This window comes from Citrus sinensis, chromosome 9, assembly GCF_022201045.2.
Source record: "Citrus sinensis cultivar Valencia sweet orange chromosome 9, DVS_A1.0, whole genome shotgun sequence".
Lineage (NCBI taxonomy): Eukaryota > Viridiplantae > Streptophyta > Magnoliopsida > Sapindales > Rutaceae > Citrus > Citrus sinensis.
The window spans coordinates 20,515,080-20,535,008 of NC_068564.1; the positions used below are offsets into that span (position 1 = coordinate 20,515,080).

Consider the following 19,929-nt stretch of genomic DNA (forward strand, 5'->3'; position numbering starts at 1 on the left):
GTTAGCCTAAATGGCTATACATAATGTAATTTTGATAATAACAAACATATGTATTAAGTGATTTAATAGATATTGTATATAACATTTTCACTAGTTTTTTAAGGGTAATATTTATACAAGTGAATCAAGCTCAAGACACTCAACAGACAACCGCGAAATCAAGAATAAAGTTTAGAGCTCAACGAACAAATTAGTGCGATAAATTCTTGTAAAGCCGGTATGATTTAATTGATGCATGATTTAACATTTGAGAAGCTCAAGAGATTAATTTAATAATTATTTTTTATAAACTAAAAGGTTTTATATTTATAAGATAAGGTGTTTTGTGGATTTGACTAATTTGGATTAAAATGAAAAAGTTTTGTAATCTTTGAGTTTAATAAATATTATTTTGAAATTCAGATTTGGACTTATTTGCAAAGGTTTGAAACATTTTGGGGCATACTATAATTTATGAAAGTTTGAGGACCTAAATGTAATCTAAACACTTGAAATTCAAAATTGGACAAAGAAGAAGCGGCTAACCGCCTGAGGAAAATCTCATATTTTCAATATTTTGGACTAAAGTGAAAGATTTTGAGAACTTTAAAAAATATGGGTATTATGCTAAATTTGAAAAGGATCTCTTTGAACAATAATAATATCTTTGGAACCATATCATAATTTCAGAAAGTTTTGGAAAGATAATTATTTTTAGGAAATTCTGAAATTGGATCTATTTACAAAATTTTATGACATTTTGGGCCTTAGTATAATTATAGAAAGTTTTGAGCTAAAGTATAATTTTAGTGAAAATTTTATAGTTAATCCATTTAATCTTTTGGAGATACAAAATTATTAATGAAAATTTTATAGTTAATCCATTTTATATTAATTTTTCTAGCTTTTGGAGATACAAAATTATTAATGAAAATTTTATATTCTTATTCTACTAATATATTTTTCTCAATAGACAATATAGTTAATCCATTTAATCTTTCTTATGAAATGGTTGATCTTAAATAAGTTTTATCAATTTTAATTTTGAAAAACTTCTTCTACAAAAGCAATTGTTATTATTATTGTTAATAATATTCTATAAGCAATATGTGCATTTGGAAAAGCATCAAATTTTTTTAATCAAATAATTAAGTACACATAAGAAAAACTTCTATTAAAATTCTTAACTTTGAAAACAAATCTAATCAATCTATATCAGAAAACATATTATGTTTTAAAGCATTTTCAAGATTAATGCAATAAATTTTTAAAACATCATCACTTAACAATTGTAATATTCTGAAATTAAAAAAAAAATCGATCATATTCTCATACAATTGAAATTGTTCAAATCTACTCATTATCGAAGAAATAACTTAATCTACTATGTGTATAAAATAATTAATTCTAAAAGACTCATTAGGAGACAAAATTCTTTCTTCACCAATATTTTCATCAAATTTATTTTTTCTACAAATTACACGTTTTAGGCTGAAATCATACCAAGTGTGAATCCATTTTCTCTATTGCTTTCAAAAAAAAAAAGAAAAAAGAAGTAAGACCTTTAAACTAATCTATGGCAATATTAATATGCATACCTTATTTTTGCAAGCTTTTACTTATAAAGTTAACAACAAGTAATATATCACAAATAATCATACCTAATATGAATTCAAAATTTCGCAATTCATATGTTGCTAATCACTTAGCTTCACTCTTTATTTTAAATTCTTCACTAATTTCTTCTAACTCAAGTAAAACATCTCTTATTTGTGAAGCTTGAAATATTATTACTTTCACACTTTCAATATGATTTTCCTAACGTGTTTGTCACAATGATCTGACAATTAAATTGGGTTTATTATTTTGTAGAATTTTACATCACTTCATTGAAGAAGAAAATAATGAAAAATATATTGTATAACTCCAAAAAATGAAATAGGACAAGATTTGGCCATGTCACAAAGCATTAAATTAAGACTATGACAACAACATGATGTATAAAATGCTCTAGGATTGATTTCTAATTGTCTGTTTTGTATAGCTTGGTATTTTTCTTTCATATTAGAAGCATTATCATATCTTGATCCTTTTATATCATTAACTTCAAGTTCAAAAACTTTTATTGTATCTATTAGTTCATTAGAGATGCCTTTCCCAATAGAGTCATCAACTTTTAAGAATCCCAACAATATTCTTCTTTTTTTTACTTGATTTTTCGAAATATCTACATATCTTAATACAATAGACATTTGTTCTTAATGGCTTGTATCTGGAACACAATCAAGTATAATTAAGAAGTAGTTTGCTTCTTTAATCTTGTTAATATTGCATTTTTTATTTCAAATGCTAACATTTGCATCAAGTCATTTTGTATGTTATGCTCAAAGTAATGATTATGAATTTCACTATTTTCAATATGTCTAACATGTTCTTGCATTGTTGGATCAAATTTTGCAATCATTTCAATTGAACTTAAAACATTTCCATTGTTCTCTTCGTATATCTTCTCATTCTTTCACGAAATGCTAAATTATTTTTAGCAAGACTCTTTACAAAGGTAATGATTCTTATTAGTAATTTTTCCTAATGATTTATTTCTTTATTTATTTTTTCTTTAATATCTTTTTAGTTGTTCTTTTCTTCAATAATATTACTTCTATTTCATATTAGTAATATGTTCATTGCTTGTTTCATGACTCTTAAGTTTAACACTAATGTTTTTTCAATCGTTAGTTCTGTCATTACTCAGTTGACTTTTATTAGAGTTTGTATTGAATAGTTTGTTGCAAAATTAATACAATTTATCAAATTCTTTTGAATAAACTAGGCATCTTCTATTATATTTTTCTCCATTAGGTAGTTTTTTAATGTAACATGTAGTGGAGAAATGTATAGAAAATTCATCCTTTGGAGAAAATTAAATCATTATCTCTAATTGGACTTTTCGCTACTAGGAAATCTTTTAATTTATTATCTATATATATTTTCCTATCTACTGGGATCATAAATATTATTTGGAAAAGAAAACTCTTCAAAATCTTTAGTTTCATTTCTAGTTTCACATTCATTCATATTTTTATTACAGTCTCTTGTAAGGTATTATCGCAATTATGATCATTATTATCTTCAATATCATTGTTTTCATTAATTGGTTCATCATCATTTTATTTGGTTTGAGTTTGTTCATCAATTACTGATTCTTTACTCAAATTTACATCATTTTTACTACTTTTAATACAATTATCAAGAGCTCTCTTTTGAGATTAAAATAACTTTTCTGTTCTTCTCTTTTTTCTGAAGGATTTCATATCATGATGGACATTTCCTAGTGGACATTTTTTTTAGTGAATAGACAAACGATTATGTTAGATAATTAAAAGAAACAACCTATGAACACAATAATTTTTTTTGGAAAACAAACAACAAAAATTAAATAACACAACTAATTAAGAAGAGAATAGAAAGAAAAAACTTGAACTGTTGACAACTTTTACTTTGATGGGTTGAAGCTTTAAGTAACAACAATCAATGGAAGTACTTGATTTTTTTTTCTTAAGCAAAAATTAAAGATTTTTTTTAATCTTAAGCACCAAAGCATCGAATGTGTGGTGACTTTTTTTATCGATAAAAAATATTAATGGATAAAAAGTTAACAAATATGTGGCTTTTATAGAGTTTAAAATGAAATAACATTAATAGAGATTTTGTAGGAATAAGTAGAATTAAAATTGTTAATTCTAACGTTAAAAATATATTTTATAGGGATTTGATAATTTATTTACATAAATATTATTATAAATTAAGAATAAATATATAAATCAATAACTTCATATGTAGTGCGCCCTAGGCAACTGCCTAAGTTTTCTAAAAGAAAAATTAAGAACATATTAGCTCATATCTCGAAGATGAAACAAATAATAATAAATAAATAATCTTCAAATGACTCTTATAAAATGGTGGTAGAATATTTTATTAGCATAACTTTTACTTTAGTTAGTAGTTTTTTTTATGGAAACCACGATCGAGCAACAAAAACTTCGTTCAAGTACCACATTTGGTTAATAAAAAAAATAATAAAATGCCTTTGTTGTTATAGCTTTGCAATTGCAAATTAAAGTAATGGTCATCATAATGTAATGTTATGTCTACTGAATAGATGAACTAGAGTGTAATAATTCTTTTTAAGTTTCATTTTCGCTGTTAGTGGTGAGTGGGCTAAATAATGACAAAATCTAACGCATGTTAATCAACAACTTGATCTCTCTTGTGAAAGTAACCAAGTTGTATATTATTTAAAAATTGCAAATTGAGGGCGCCCATTTATTTGCTATTGTAGGGATTATTGGGCTTTATGGCTTTGTCGTTTCTCAATTTTAGGAACCACTTGGCTAAATTTAATTGACACTTTTAGAGACGTCACAATCATTTCTTCTCCCCGGTTGTTTTTCTTTGATTAATAAGAGCAAGATAGGATTAAATAGTTCTCCTAAATTTGTAGTCCCGACCATTACAGATAAACTGTAATCAAAAGTAAATTATTTAGTAATCATATGTATCGTATCAAACCCATTTGTGGATTTGTTTTTTAAGAAGTTTTAAAACTGTGATAAAAGTGGATCGTACTCCTGGTTTTCGAGCAAAAATCTCGTGGGAAACGAAAATTTTTTGTTATGCACAGTGTATTGCACCCTCTTTATAAGATTCTTTTCAGGTTTTGGTTTTTGCTGAATAAAACTGCAAGGAATAATTGATGAAGATTAGATTAGATCATAAGAGAAATTAAATCGTAGCTACTTACTGCTATCAATATTAGTGTGGAGGGCTCAAAATAGTAAAAAGATTTGTATCTTAAAAGTGCATATCTTATGTAACAATTGGTCATAAACATTTTATCATAATTTTTCCATTGGAAAATGAATTTTTGAGTCTCTTTTATAAGTTGCAACTTGCAAGAAAGACCACTCTAGTTGTTTATAAGTCTAGAGTTGTTTATCCATTTTGGAACGACTTGACATCTTTGATATCATATACATATGTAAGGAAGTGTATATATATATAGAGAAATGATCCAGTCAGGAATTTTAAAGTGCGGGAAACTTTTAAAACTGCCCGGTTTTAAAGGTTTAAAACAATAAGTTTTTAAAGCCATGTGATTTTAAAGCTTTCCCAAACTTTTCCGCACTTTAAAATCCCTGATCAGAAAACTATTCATATAATATATATATATATATATTATAATATGTATGTATATGTACACAGACACACACATACATACATATTGCTTTTGAAATGATTATTAGATAAACATAATCTGGGATCGTTGTTCTGCATTAAAGCAGACGTCTTTGTTAACTAATGGCTAATGAGGCAATCACAGCTCAGCATATATTCAAAAGGCACTTGGGATCCTTCCTACTGATAAGTTATGGTACATTCCATCAAATGGTATGAACTAAGTTATAATTTTCTATTAATGTCTTCATTTCATATAATTAATTAGATAGTCACTCATTTTTTTCCCGAATTAAATAAGGTCGAAACAATTTTTTTTAAAAAAAAATTATTCCATATATGTGCCTTTGTACAAATTCATATTTTCTTTTGTTGCCTGCACAAGAAACTTGTATACATAAAAATTTTTAAATGCAGAAGTTTGCACGCGACATTTAAATTGGACAGTGTCTTTAGTGCTATAAAGTCCATGGAGGTAATAATTATCTTGTTGATCTCAGTACTTTAAAAAGTAATTCAAAAAGTCTGTATTCTATAAATTTTTCAATAAAATCTTGTTAATTATAATTTATTTTTCACATGTTTTACGTTAGATTTGTTTGAATTTTTAAATTATATCAAAAAAAAAAACTATCTTACTCCTAAATAGTTATATCCAATTACTAATTACTACTACGGAAGTAACAAATAAAGGTGTTTTGGATAATTTCCCAATTTGAATTTCACATGTTGGCCATGTCCACACCTGAGCAAAGACTCGCTTGTGCGTGTATGTAACCTTGCATACACACACACACACACACACACACACACACAAACACTCATATACACAGATTATAGTACATGTATCCTCCTGCAGTAATTTCCAAATCTATCCATATCTGTCAAACAATCAGCGTATCCATCAGTATTAAATTTCGATATCCAAACAATTTTTTGCATAAGGTAAGTATATGGGTGGGCATTAACTATGAATAAGCTTATATATATAGAGATAGAGAGAGAGAGGTCACATATATTTGCTACGTAACAAGCAGTCTAATTAACTTCATTAAAAGGCACACTAGAGAAAGGAGAAACAACACTATCATTTTGCGCTCTCTTCTTTATAACATGAAGACTCTGAATAGCATTCTGCTAATATTCTGTCTTGCCATAGGCATCATATTCATGTCCGTATTACAACCACAGCATTTCTACGGCGTAGAATACGATGTTCGTGTAATCAATGGCTTCACAAACAACTCTTCATTGGCTTTGGTGATTTGGTGCTCGTCCGAGGAAGGTGATATGGGCGGCCGTGCTCTCCAGGCAGGCGATGATTACGGGTGGAGGCTTCGGACCAAGATTTGGGGCACTACTGATTTCATGTGCACCATGAAATGGGACCAAAAACGGAGGCGTTTTCATGCTTTTAAGGTTCCTAGAGACAGTCTCCGGTGTAATCTTTTCAGGAAGTGCTCTTGGTTAGTGAAAGAAGATGGATTTTATTTCAGCAATGATGAAGTTAATTGGAAGAAAGACTTTTCATGGTATTGAATTAGTCACAGCCTCATTTCCCGTTGCTACCGTACGTCGTCGTTTGTTTTATTTTGATTTCGTCTTTTATAAATAATGATCAAATTTTGCAGTTTGTTAGCATATGTATTCCGAAGTTGATGAGTTCAATAATGATCAAATTTTTCCATCTGTTAACATATGTATTTCCGAGGTGATGAGTACAATAAAAGCCGAAAATTATTTTTGTTATTATCATTATTTTTTTAATTTTCTTTCACTAATCAGACGATCAGAATTCTCTAATGATCTAAATTTTTATTAAAAGTAAATTAAAATATGAAAAATGATTTAGATGAGTGATCTTTTAGAGAGTCGTTATGTTACAACTCTCTTTTGATGACCAAAAAAAACCCAGATGTTATAGTACAAATTAGGATCGATTTCAGAATTATATTCTATTCGACGAACCTTAGTTATAGTAGATTACGAATACCGTGGACTTATTAGACTGTCTATCTGACTTTGTATTTGGAATAATTATAAAAGTAAATACATGTATGGGACATAAATACATATATCTATTTCCTTGATTTATTTATTAAAATGAAAAAAGAGGATCCGGTTCATGATTTGTTCATAGTGCTATCAACCGTACAAGGGATGCGAACCGTCTCATAATCAATTATAAGAATAAAAAAGAGCACTCTATAATGCATAACAACGGGGTCAACAAATGGAAAAAGGAACCTCTTCTATCAAAATAGGTTTCTATTTGGAGCAGATAGGGCTGGGTCTGAGATTAGAATAAGAAGCAACATGAATGATATGAAACATCTCTATAGTGGTGTGGTGGACATAATATTAAAAGCATGGTCTCTTTTGTTCATATGTTACTTTCATTCCGTCAACTTTTTATCTAGTGACTATTGCACAAAAATGAGTTGATCATCTTGCTCCGTAGTTGTACAAATAATTATTTTTTCTTTCTTCTTTTTTTTTTCCTCCTGAGGCCACCTTAAATTTAAACACTTTGGGATTCGTAGAATATATATCTATATGAACTGCATATTACCTTTTCTTTTATATATATATATATATAAACCCTGGAAGAACTGGAATTTTGTAAAAGTAAAAATGAATCAATCTCACCTAGACATGAGAACGTAATAACTTTTTTCACCCAAAATCTACACAAAATGAAGACTGTGAATAAAAAGACAGACAACGCAATACAAACCCCCTGAGCCTAGTTTACCGGCTGTGAATATATTTTGCATTAGTCATCGCGGAATTCGAGTAATAATAAAAGATAAATGTTGATTTTTAATGGGTGAAACTTTTTATTCCCATCCAAACCTTTGAAAAACAATATGAAGAATGATTGGTTATTGGAGCAGCCAATACTAGCGTGACGACAGTGCAAAAGAATTTACACTCTTCAAAGCTTGAGATTGGTTAACATTGCCTAAATATTAGCCTGACCACAATGGAAAACAACTTACACTCTTCAAAACTTATTATTGAAGATGTCAAATAATAAAAATAAATTATGTCGGTCATTTGATACTATCAATCAATTATTTTTATGTGATTTTTATTTATAAAAAAATAATTTAATTTACACAAAAATTTGTGATTGTCTCTTCTCTTTTATTACGAAATTAAATACAAGGAGACAATAAAGAGATCATGAATGCGGAGATGTTTAGTATATAGGGATATTGACTTTTCCTTCTTTAGTTTTTGTGTTATTATATTCCTCGGCCTGATGTTAAATCTTTCCCAAAAAACTAACTCGATCTAAAAACAACTATTCCTTTTTGTTAAGAAATAATAATAATAATAAATCAAAGGAATAGCAGATATCATAAAAATTGTAAGAATAATTGGTAAAACGACGAAACAGTAGGGAAAGTCCTATTCTCTTCTTTAATATATAAATAACTGATTTTATTAATTGAATAAAATTGTCCCATGGGCAGACCCCAGTTGAGCAGTGGCATGCGCATGCGATTGACGATGATTGATCGAATAGCTAGGGTCACCAATTCCTGATACATATGCTGCCAATATGTTATTGCATCCACTGTTTAATAGTATGATACTCTTCAGATAACATCACATCAAAAAGACTGCACTAAGGAATCAAATTGATTAAAACAATGATATCCGGATGGAGACAAACCATAGGAAGCAACATTAGCAGCATTGTCTTTCTGTTGCTAAAAAAGAATAAAAAGGAAAAGGAAATCCCTCCTTTCTCTAATTACAGGTGTTCCAATAAAAACAAGCAAATCTGCAATGTATGTCTAATTGATGGACTGTAAGAATTACGTAATTAATTACTTCAACAAATTAGCAATATAAATTTTTTTATGGTGATGTTTGTATCGATGTGAGATATTTTTCTTAATATATTTATCTTATTGGTTGTAGTTAACGTATACTTAGACTCAATAAACTAGTATTTAGTTAATTAATTAATTATTTGCTTTAGTTTAGGCTAGCGGTGTCTAGCTTTACTCCTATTATTTAGTTTTAACTTTTATGTAAGCTTGTATTTAAGTTAGCATCAACCTCAATAATGGAAGTTTAAGTATTATTTGTTAATTGATTAGTCGTATTTAAAAGTATTTGGTCCCTCGAAGTACTAAAAATATGTTTATGGAGATTTCAATTTTCTCAAATTAACTTATTTATCACTTGTTTTTTTTTTGTTTTGTTTGATTTTCTGTTTTAGATAATTCATGTCTGTAACATTTGTTATCAAAGCTGGGCAATAACTAAGGATCAAATCCTACTGATGAAGTAATCCCTGGTGCACATACCAAAAAAAATTTAATGATCATTTTGGAATTAAAAATCCTCATACATATTTGATTTCGGAACAAATCCAAAGGTTTGGTTAATGCACAGGCCTTGAAGCAGCCATTATGGTTGGAAAGAGACAAGACTCGTATAAACACAATCGGGAAGGATATTAGCATGGTCAACATTAGAGGAGTATGTTGAAGAGAGAAGACTTTTTAATAAAGTCCATCCAGTATTTTTAAGGGGAAGAAATGCTACGATCACTAATTTTATATTTTATTTATTTTAAATCGTTTTTACCTCGTTGCTTGTGGTTAACGTGTACTTGACTTAGTAAACTAGTATTTAATTAATTAGCTAATTATTTACGTTAGTTTAGACTCGTGGTGTCTCAATTATTTGCCTTAGTTTAGGCTAGTGGTGTCTAGCTTTACTCCTATTCTTTTGTATTAATTTTATACGTAAGTTAGTATTTAAACTAGCATCAACCTTAATAACAAAAGTCTGAAATATTATTTGACAACTTGTTAGTTGTATTGAGAGGTATTTAGTCCTTTAAAAAACTAAAAACGTGTTTATGAAAATTTGGAATTTCTTCAAATTAATTAACCTGTTTATCACTTCTTTTTTTTTGCATGATTTCATGTTGCATATACATTTCGTGCCTGTAACACGGCATCAAATTTAGCATGAACAAACATTAAAGTATGACGCCCAGCGGTGACGATGACAATGGATGGCAAATGTTTGCGGTGGTAATGAGGTTGATGCTAGTTTAAAAAATAATCATAATTAATTAAAATTAATAAGTAATAGTTAAAACCAGTATTTAATTAAATTTAATAATAACAGAAACGAATAAAGGAAAAAATACGGGCATAATGCTGACGCTGTCATATTGTGATATGCAATTCGATGGTGGTGTAAATTTATAATGTAACGATGGATTTAGTTTCTTAGGTTCTTGATAGTGTGTCATAAGCCGTGCATTCTAATTTAAAGTTGGTAGCTTTTTAAGAGTTAATTAGGTTGTGCTGTACTGATTCAATAGTAAGTACTTGTTCAGTGTCGTACAAAATATGTCCACCAAAGCAAACAAATATTAAATGTGATGTGATTTCTTAGAAGCAGTGTTATCCAGCTTGGTATGGACTAATAATAATGGCTATAAATATATCAGGGCACTCAAAGCGGGACCTGAGAATTTCCCATATCGTGTGCATGATTTTGTGTAGGGAATGATTTCGATAAAGTTCTTTTCAAGCATTATTGAAAATTTTTTCCATATAATTTTTGTAAACGCTTAAGTGAACTTTTATTAGTTTCAAATGAGGATTGAAGACAGAGGATGGCGTAACGTGACCAACTTGAAGTTTTTGATGCTTTCTTTTCCCAAATTTATAGTGGGTTTGTGTGAATAAATGTTACTTTTTATTCCTCAATTTAATTTTTGAATCCCTTTCGTTGCATGTATTGTATTTGGTGAAAAATCTGATTTTCGAAATTTGTATTTTACTAATTGATAAATTAAGATTGGCGGACTTGTAAAGGTAAAATAAAACTCAAGCCAGCAAAGTGAGATGTGCAGAGGTATAAGTGTCATTTTTTTTATTTGTAAAGGACTGAAATGTTAAAAACCCCTAAATGAATTTTAATGAGAAATTTTCTGGACAAAGGTTTTGTACAATTTTCATTGATTTTAAGGTTTAATAAAAAATAGTCTCTTAAAAATTTAAAATTCATAAATATTTTTATATTTATAGTTATTCCGTTGATGAAAATTATAAAAAAGAACAGAAATTGCTATAGAATTTTAATTAAATTATAGTATAATCTTAAAGAAAGTAATGAAATTATAAGCATATTCTCGATAACAAAATTCTTATCAGTAAGTAAGTTATTTATTCATTGTTACAAAATTATTTTGAGTTTATCAAGAAATTAATTATATCCTCGATTACAATTTAAATTAAAGATAGAAGGACTCACGATTTGTAGGTGTAAATTTTGTTTTTGAAAGAAGGTATAAAGATATTTTAGTCTTTCAATAAATTCATATTTGTTATTTTATGTAATTTCATTTTATAATAGAACTATGATTACACAAAAATGGGGGTGTTATGAGGATATTAGGGGTGTAAAGATTTTTACTCTGACATTAATAATTTAAATTGGGCCTATGTTTTTCAAAGTCCTGAACACTTATTTGGGTCTAATTTAAAAGCCCATATTTGTCCTTTCATGTAAGATTTGAGCTTTTGACACCTCTCCAATTTCTGTATAAATTCCATCTCCTAAGGATGCCCCATCAAATGTTAAGAATAATAATTTATAAGAAATCTAATTGACACAACAATTCCAAAACTGCCGTCCACATATATTAGTATATTACTTCACTCTTTTTTTTTAATAAACTTTATAACCTGGCTTTCTCTCTCTAACCATGTTATAGAACCTTCCTCAAATCTCTTTGTTTTCTTCGCTGGCGTATTTTGGCCGGAAATTTTCTCAGTTTTGAGGCTTTTTGTTTTCAGGTCTAGAAATTTCTAACATGTAGATGGCCAATTAATGCATCCAAAGGAGATATGAGGTGTTAAAGTTCTTAATAAGGGAGCTGCTACCTTACATGCACGTAAGGTACAGCCCTCTCACAAAACTCAGATGTGGGTCCCACTTGGACCCACCAACCTTGTGAGAGGCTGTACCTTACGTGCATGTAAGGTAGCAAAAGCCTCTTAATAATATAATTATCAGTAAGGTTAAAATTGTAAACTTCATAAAGGTGTTTTAAGTACTTTTTAGGGATGTGAGAAGTAAGCTTGGCAATAAAACGCGCTTCGCCTGGATCCAGACAATTCGGCCCGTGTTTATAAATAAAGTAGTTAAATATACAACTAATTTCGAGCACGGGTCCGGGCATGGAACCAAAAACCCATGACTCGGATCCGTGCCCTATTTTTTAATAAGTAAATTAAAAAAAAAAAGAAATATAAATAATGAAGCACTTTGCTAAATGAAACCCTAAATCCCTAATGCTCTCGACCTCTCGTTAAACAAGTGACACCTCCAACTCTCCAAGGCCCATGCCAACAACCACCACCTACCACTACGGGGCACCTCCACAAATGTCCAGGTGTCGGTGTCATCTCTTCTCACTTCTCAATTATTGGCCTTGGTGCGTGACTTTGCCCCATTCTAGCAGCCGAATGTTCTGCCATCACAGCCACAGTCTCCATCATCACCTCCTTAGCCGCCATCACACCATCATAGGCAAGTGGTATTGATTTTTGACTTCTTATTTTTCCCTTTCATGTAATTTTCTTAGCTTATTTAAAAAAATGATGAAATTATTATGATTATCAAGTGTTATAATTATATATATGCTTTATTTGATTCTATTATCCTTTTTGTTTTTCTTTAATTTTACGCTCATGTGATTATTTTTTATAAGGAAATTATCATTGCACTACATTTATTTTGCCTTATGTTCATTTAACCACTACAAAATTTTAACATGTACTTTGCACCATATTTCTTTTCACATTTGTATCAACTAACCACTTTTGCATTAACACTATTAAATAATTTTAATGAAATGAAAATTTTACCCCCAAATAAATTAAAAGACTATTTTATCTTATAAAAACTTTTAAAATTAAAAATTATAATCATAAAAATATCCCTAAATTTAATAAAAAAATAAATCTCAAATAGAGGTGCTCAATTGATTTTTACTAAATTTAGATTTTACAAAATTTTAATAATTATTTTTATTAAAAATTATAATTTGACAAAATTTTAATAAAAATAAATAAATTTATTTATTAAAAATTATAATTTTGTAAATTTTTATTAAAATAACTGAATTTATTTCTTAAAAGAATAAATCCTAAAATTTTAATAATTTAGGGGATTTTTATTAAATCCCAAAATTTTGTAATTATTTTTATAATTATAATTTTATATTAAAATAATTTTTATTAAAAATAAAAATTCTAATTTTTGGGATTTATTTTTATTAAATTTAGGGATATTTTTATCATTATATTTTTTTATTTTTAAAGTTTTTATAAAATAAAATGGTCTTTTAATTTATTTGGGGGTAAAATTGTCATTTTATTAAAATTATTTAATAGTGTTAATGCAAAAGTGGCTAGTTGATACAAATGTGAAAGAAAGGTGGTGCAAAGTACATGTTAGAATTTTGTAGTTGATAGAAAAAAATAAGACAAAATAAAGGTGGTGCAATGATAATTTTCCTTTTTTTATAATAATAAACATATGTAAATTGTATAGGACCTGAATTTAGGTTGCAGCGATGTTATCAAGTTAATTGTGAATCGTCAGTTGTTAGAAATTTTGGGATTTTCATAAGTTATATCAATAATTGATATTGTAATTGATTGGTTGTTACAGTTATTTAGATTTATTTTGTGATCATTATGCTACTGAATTTAAATTTTTGATAGAGATTGAATAAGTTTAGAATAGAGATTGAATGAATCTAGATAGTAGATTGAAACGGCTTTTATTTGTTATTTATGTAAAAAAATTTCTACACTATTAAACATTTTTTTTTTATAAATTAGTTCTTATCCAAGTAGAGAAAGGTTGGACCAAATATCGATGCTCGGGAAGTGCCAGGCTTGGCCTGGCCCATATGTGGAAAACCGAGCATGAACTTCAGTCTCGGCAGTTGGATCAAAACCTAACATGGACATAGTGTTTTGCCAACCCTAGTGAAAAGCCTCACTCTTTATTTAATTCATTTTTCAAAAAAAAAATGATTTAAAAAAAAAAGGTTTATAAGGATGTTAAAAGGGGTGTAAAAAGCATTACTCTCAATTTAATAGGCCTCTTGACACCTCCCTGGATTAATAGTGTTCTGCTTACAACATTTAGTATAAAAATGATCTTCTTGCAATATTCTCTGAATTATTGGTGAAAATTTAAAGTTTTAGATTCAAAGATTTTACTCATAATCTTTGTTATATTGATATTGAACAGTTGAATGATTTCTCCTTCAATCTCTTATACATCTATTTTTAGAATATTTTAAAGTTTTATCTGTAATTTTATAAAGCTCGAAATGATTATCATATTCATAGGTATCTGTGAATTCTAAATTTGCACCTCCATTTTAATTATTTGTCTCTCTTGAGACAAACTAAATTTTTTCTATCAACATATGTTCATAACTAGTCTGGCTTTAACAATAGATATTTTCTTGCACATTGCAAAATAAGCTAACATGATCAATCTGAACGATTTTCCTGCAATTGTCTCTGGGAGAGTGCTTAGTAGTATGAAATCTACTTCGTTTAGCACAAGTGTTGGCATGTAAGATTTTTAATTTATTTCTAACAATATAACATATGTTAAAGATGATAATTTCACTCAAAAAGAGTTTTATTTATTTCATGAGAGGAATCAAGATGATTGTTGACAATGAGGATTTATAAGCGGTAGCCCACTATCCTTACATGATTCTATTTATAGAATTAAAGAGATAAGATTATCCCTTCTTACATGACACTTATTACATTTTCTTGGTGGATGATAGATTCTTTCGAGATAAGGTGACACTCCTCCCTTTATTCTTTAGGATAATTTCACTTTCCTTTTCCTCATGGCCGATAACCTGATTGCTTTTAGAGATAAGGCTTATCTTTTCTCTTGGATTCTTTCTCTTTGAATCAATGATGCTTTTAGTTGGTATCTTTTATATTTTTCAGTGGGCCCTTGTCACATGCCAATTGTCAGTTCGTCATCTAGTGACATGTCTTTTTCACGGGATCATTTTTTAGATTTTTTGTAGCAAAAGCCACATTTTGATTCATGCTTAAGCACCTTATATATCTTATGGTGTGTTGGCACACTAGATTCCACAAGAGTTTCACACATTGGCTTGTTTAGCTAAAATATTTTCTTTTCTGCTTATAAAAAAGACTATGTATTCTGACGTGACTTGGTGAAGGCATACCTTTTCTTTACTTATCCTCTCAAGTTGCTCATAGAGGACTTTCATCTCAATTGCTTAGTTGCTGGTAAGAACTTTAGGCTCAAACAATCCAAAATCATAATCATTATAGACTTGATCTAAATCAATGGTTGGATTAATCACGCTGCTGCTAATTCCAACTTGTATCTTGTGCTGTGCTAGGTACCATTTATTATTATTATAGTACTCAGGGCAAGTAGCGAGGAATTTGACAAAAATTCCTTGTTTTGCCTTTGTTATCCTTTTGAGTGGTAGCTTCTTTGATTTCTTTGGGAAGCATCTCTAATTCTCTGTAATTATCACTAACATAAATAAGGTTAATGAAACCATGTTCAAACATGTCTTTTATTATTTCTGGATCAGCTCCTGGAATAAAATTAATTCTCAGGTACAACCTCGAATGATCTGGTATTATATCCTCACTGGGATGAATCTCATAAGCTATCTTACAAATTCTTTAATATTCATAAGCGCAGTCACTTTTTAATGGGAATTTAACCATTAAACTGGATTATCTGCTTTTACTATATTTAAGTCTTAAGCTCATTGAAGAGCTTTGAGAACCTTCTCTCTTTATGATTGATCTATGATATTATTAATTATGAGAAATTTCTTTGAATGTGTGATCTTTGAGTTTTGTGAAGAACTCTGGGTAACTGCCCTTCAATTTGACCCTTGAAATGAGCTTTTTTAAGCATACGGCTAATGAATTGTTGTGAAATATAGAACTTCTAGATGATTTTTCAAATTTTTGTCCAGACAAAGTTTGCTCGATTCTTCTTGGGCATCATCAATCATTGAAAGCCCATCGTATATCATTGAATTACCTTTGATAAGCAATGCTTGTTCTTTATAGCACATTGTTATGTTCTTTATTATTTTTGAAAGGCTCTTATCCGTTGTATTCTTTAGTTAGGAAATCTGCAATACAATTGTTAGATTCTTTAATATATTTGATCTCAAATCATATTTTCCAAATAATTGCTGCCATCTAATTAATTTTTCATACTGAGGTAAATTAGGTAACTTATTGAATATAAATCTTTTTATTATAACTTACTTGAAAATAAGTATATTTTCTCTTAAATATGAGGTTGCATCTTAATTTCAGTTTTATCTATTATTAATCTTAGAAACTCTATTCTAGGTTTTGTTATTTCAGCTTTCTTTTGAGAAAGTAATATTCTATGTTTCTTGCATTTTTTGGTAAAAGAAACAAGATGATTAATTTGATTAAATTCATTATTTGAAAATATTAATATATAATCTAAACAATGTAGAATTCATGAAATTATTTAACATTTTATCCATTTTTCTTTGAAATATCTATGATGAAATTTTTGATCCAAAAGGCATCAATCCATCATACTGTCCTTGAGGTGTACTAAAGGTAGTAAGTGGTATACTTTCTTCTTCAAACTTGTTTGTCAACAGCCAGATTTGCAATCAGACTTGTTATATATATTTTTTGCTAATTACAAAAGTAATTAATGTATCCTTATGAGGTTAAAAGAACCCATCAAATTTGATATACTTATTTAGTTCTTTATAATTAATAATCATATGAGTTTTTCTTCGTTTAATCTCTATATGATTCTTAACCATAAAGGTTGGGCTACTATGTGGATTTTTAGATTCTCAAATAATCTTAAGGTCGAATAACTCTTTGATCTATTTATGGAATTCTAATCTATCATTTTGCCCATCTCTCATAGGCTTGACTCTTATAATAACATTTGCATTTATTAATTCAATCTTTGCATATGCTTTATCAACTTCCCATAGTCGATTTGGTCTTCAGTAAAGTTTTTATCAAGTTTATCTAAGATTTTTTACATAATCAAATATGATTTGATTGATTTTTATATTGAAATCCCCATGCTAGTTGCTTCAAAAATGGAATTTTCGAGTTGTTCATAGTGCAAGTATATAAATCCTAGGTGTAGTGATGGAGTGATTACATGGTGTTTTAAGACTAATTGTTTCATTAGTCATTATATAAATGAACTGAAGAAGGAAATTAACTCTTAAAAGTATATCTACATCCATATGATTATAAGACCATAATATTGGAATGCTTAAAACATAATCTTCTATTTCTATTAAGGCTTTAATTCTACATGTTCTTAAGGCATTTCTCTCTCCATTTAGCTAAATTAACTCCTGAAGTTAGCTAAATTAACTCCTGAACCCATATCAATCAAAGCATGCAACCATTCAGGCTTATGGTTATAACATGGTATAATCTTTTTTACATATACTATAAAGGGATTACACATATCTTAATATGATTTATTTGATTCCATCAATTGTTATACTAATTTCTTTGTCTCTTATATAGTAAGGAGATAAATTTTCAAGAAAGTTCATCCCTAATAGCAAATGACTTATTTCTGTTTCATAATCGATTTCAATGAAAAGTGAAAGATAAATTCTATCCTCTTAATTCTTATAAGAATGTCACCACATTGACTTAGCATCTTTCTTTCTCTATTATATCCTACGTTTATATATGGTTCTTTAAGAATTTTTCTTTCTAAATATTTAATCTTTTGGTATCAACATAAGATTTTGTAGCTCCTATATCTATGATAGCAAAAGTCTCATGCCATGAAGTTCAATTATTGTAATTAATCTTGATCTTTACATTTTAATTATTTCTTCTAATCGTTGCCAATATTTCATGTGATGGTGGTATCAAAAGTTGGCAATATCTACTAAAACTTTGTATTCTACTAAATTCTTGTTCCGTTTTGGGTATTGAGAATGATCTCCTACTCCTTGAAATGATTTTCCTATCTAGAGTATATATTGTAGACTTAGTAGTACTTCCTTTAATCAAAATAGGTTGACTACTTAAATTTATCTCTCATTCTTCTGTTAAATCAATTTCTCTTAAAATCTCAGGAGATTGTTGTTGGTTGGTTTCTTTTAATTACAATGGGTGTTAATGTACAAGTGTACACAACAAATAATATACTGACGAATATTTAGATAATCTCCATAGGAATTGATGTTATCAGATTTCCTATAGCAATCTTAGCAGTACAATGTTATCTTAAATTGAAAAAAAAATCAATGAAGCTAATGAACTAATTAAAATAAAAATGCAATAAGGAAAATTCTCACGTCAAACAGAAGGATGTAACCAATGGGAATAGAGTAGTTGAGTGATTAAACTCACTTAATAGTATTAACTGTTTTTGTATTTAAAATACTGTTACTACAACATCTATTACAGCACTTGGCAGAATCCCTCATGCATCCTCATATGTCCCTTGTTGGATATCTTATACCTAAATGCAACCTAGCAGTGACCAATATAGAGCAACGCACGTATAACAGTCAAACATCCATTAAGATTGTTTATTACTCAACCATAATCAAATTCAGTTCATGACTTACAATAGATCAGTTAATAAAATTGTTTATCCATCTAATACATCCCCATAAATAAATAGAAAACAAGAAAATAGAAGAAAAATTGAGTTCTGCTTGGTCATTGTGATTTGTTTCCTCCTTGAGTCCTCTATTACAACCTTTAATCTCTCTCTTAATTTCTGTTTTCTTATTATTTTCTTTTCAGTATTCTCATTGGGTGACGGCTCCCCCTTTTTCTTTTTATGCATGGTCTTTTTATAACTTAAAATTAGGGCAACCAAAAGTGTGTGGTGTGTATCCTTCATTTTTGGAAACTCATATTGCAATCTTTTAGTTATTGGGCGCAAAATATAGTCTGTCATTGCTCCAGGATTGTTATAGCATTTTCATTGTTCTAGACTTGTTTTAACTCCTCTGTAGTCAAGTTCTTTCATTATTTCTACAAGTCTGTTGCAGCAATATTTCATCCCTAAAACTTGATCTTTTCGGTTGCCTATAATAATGCACATAATCTAAGCACAAAAATGATCTAAAGCAACAATTTATTAAAAATAAAAACACATCATATACTCTCTAAGTAATATTGTTTTAAGTCTAAGAGTGTCATGATAACTCTTATTTCATAGAGTTATCACATCCCCAAACTTAACCCATTACTTGTCCTTAAGTAACGAAAACTACACTAACACTTCAATCACACAACCATACATCAAAAAACTTAGCTTTGTCACAAAGTTTGCTAGGATTCATCAACCTTCACATCTCACTCTTAGACATGCAAAATTGCCATGGCAGTTCCAGTTCTAGACTTAGGTCTTGCTCTGCCCAAAGTGTGTGTGTGACACTTTGATCAAGTTCTAGAAATGTTGCAGCATCACACAGACATCACATATAACTCAAGAATAAAACATAAGTATATTCATATATGGGGGAGCAGAAGCCAAAATAGGTTTAAACTGTACTACAACAATTTTTTTTTTGTACTCTTCAGTGTATCATTATTTTTCATGTGAATGTTTACA

At 28.9% G+C, this 19,929-nt stretch overlaps 1 protein-coding gene across 1 annotated transcript; it reads left to right on the forward strand.

The window, feature by feature from the left end:
* The first annotated feature begins 6,194 nt into the window (after positions 1 to 6,194).
* LOC102606604 (hypothetical protein) lies at positions 6,195 to 6,969 on the forward strand. Its single transcript, XM_006487526.4, has one exon. The coding sequence runs from the start codon at positions 6,328 to 6,330 to the stop codon at positions 6,751 to 6,753; it is 426 nt and encodes a 141-aa protein (XP_006487589.1). The 5' UTR covers positions 6,195 to 6,327; the 3' UTR covers positions 6,754 to 6,969.
* The last annotated feature ends 12,960 nt before the right edge of the window (positions 6,970 to 19,929 follow it).

Excerpts from the sequence above, each read along its gene's own strand:
- LOC102606604 (XM_006487526.4), top strand. The coding sequence starts at position 6,328 with ATGAAGACTCTGAATAGCATTCTGCTAATATTCTGTCTTGCCATAGGC.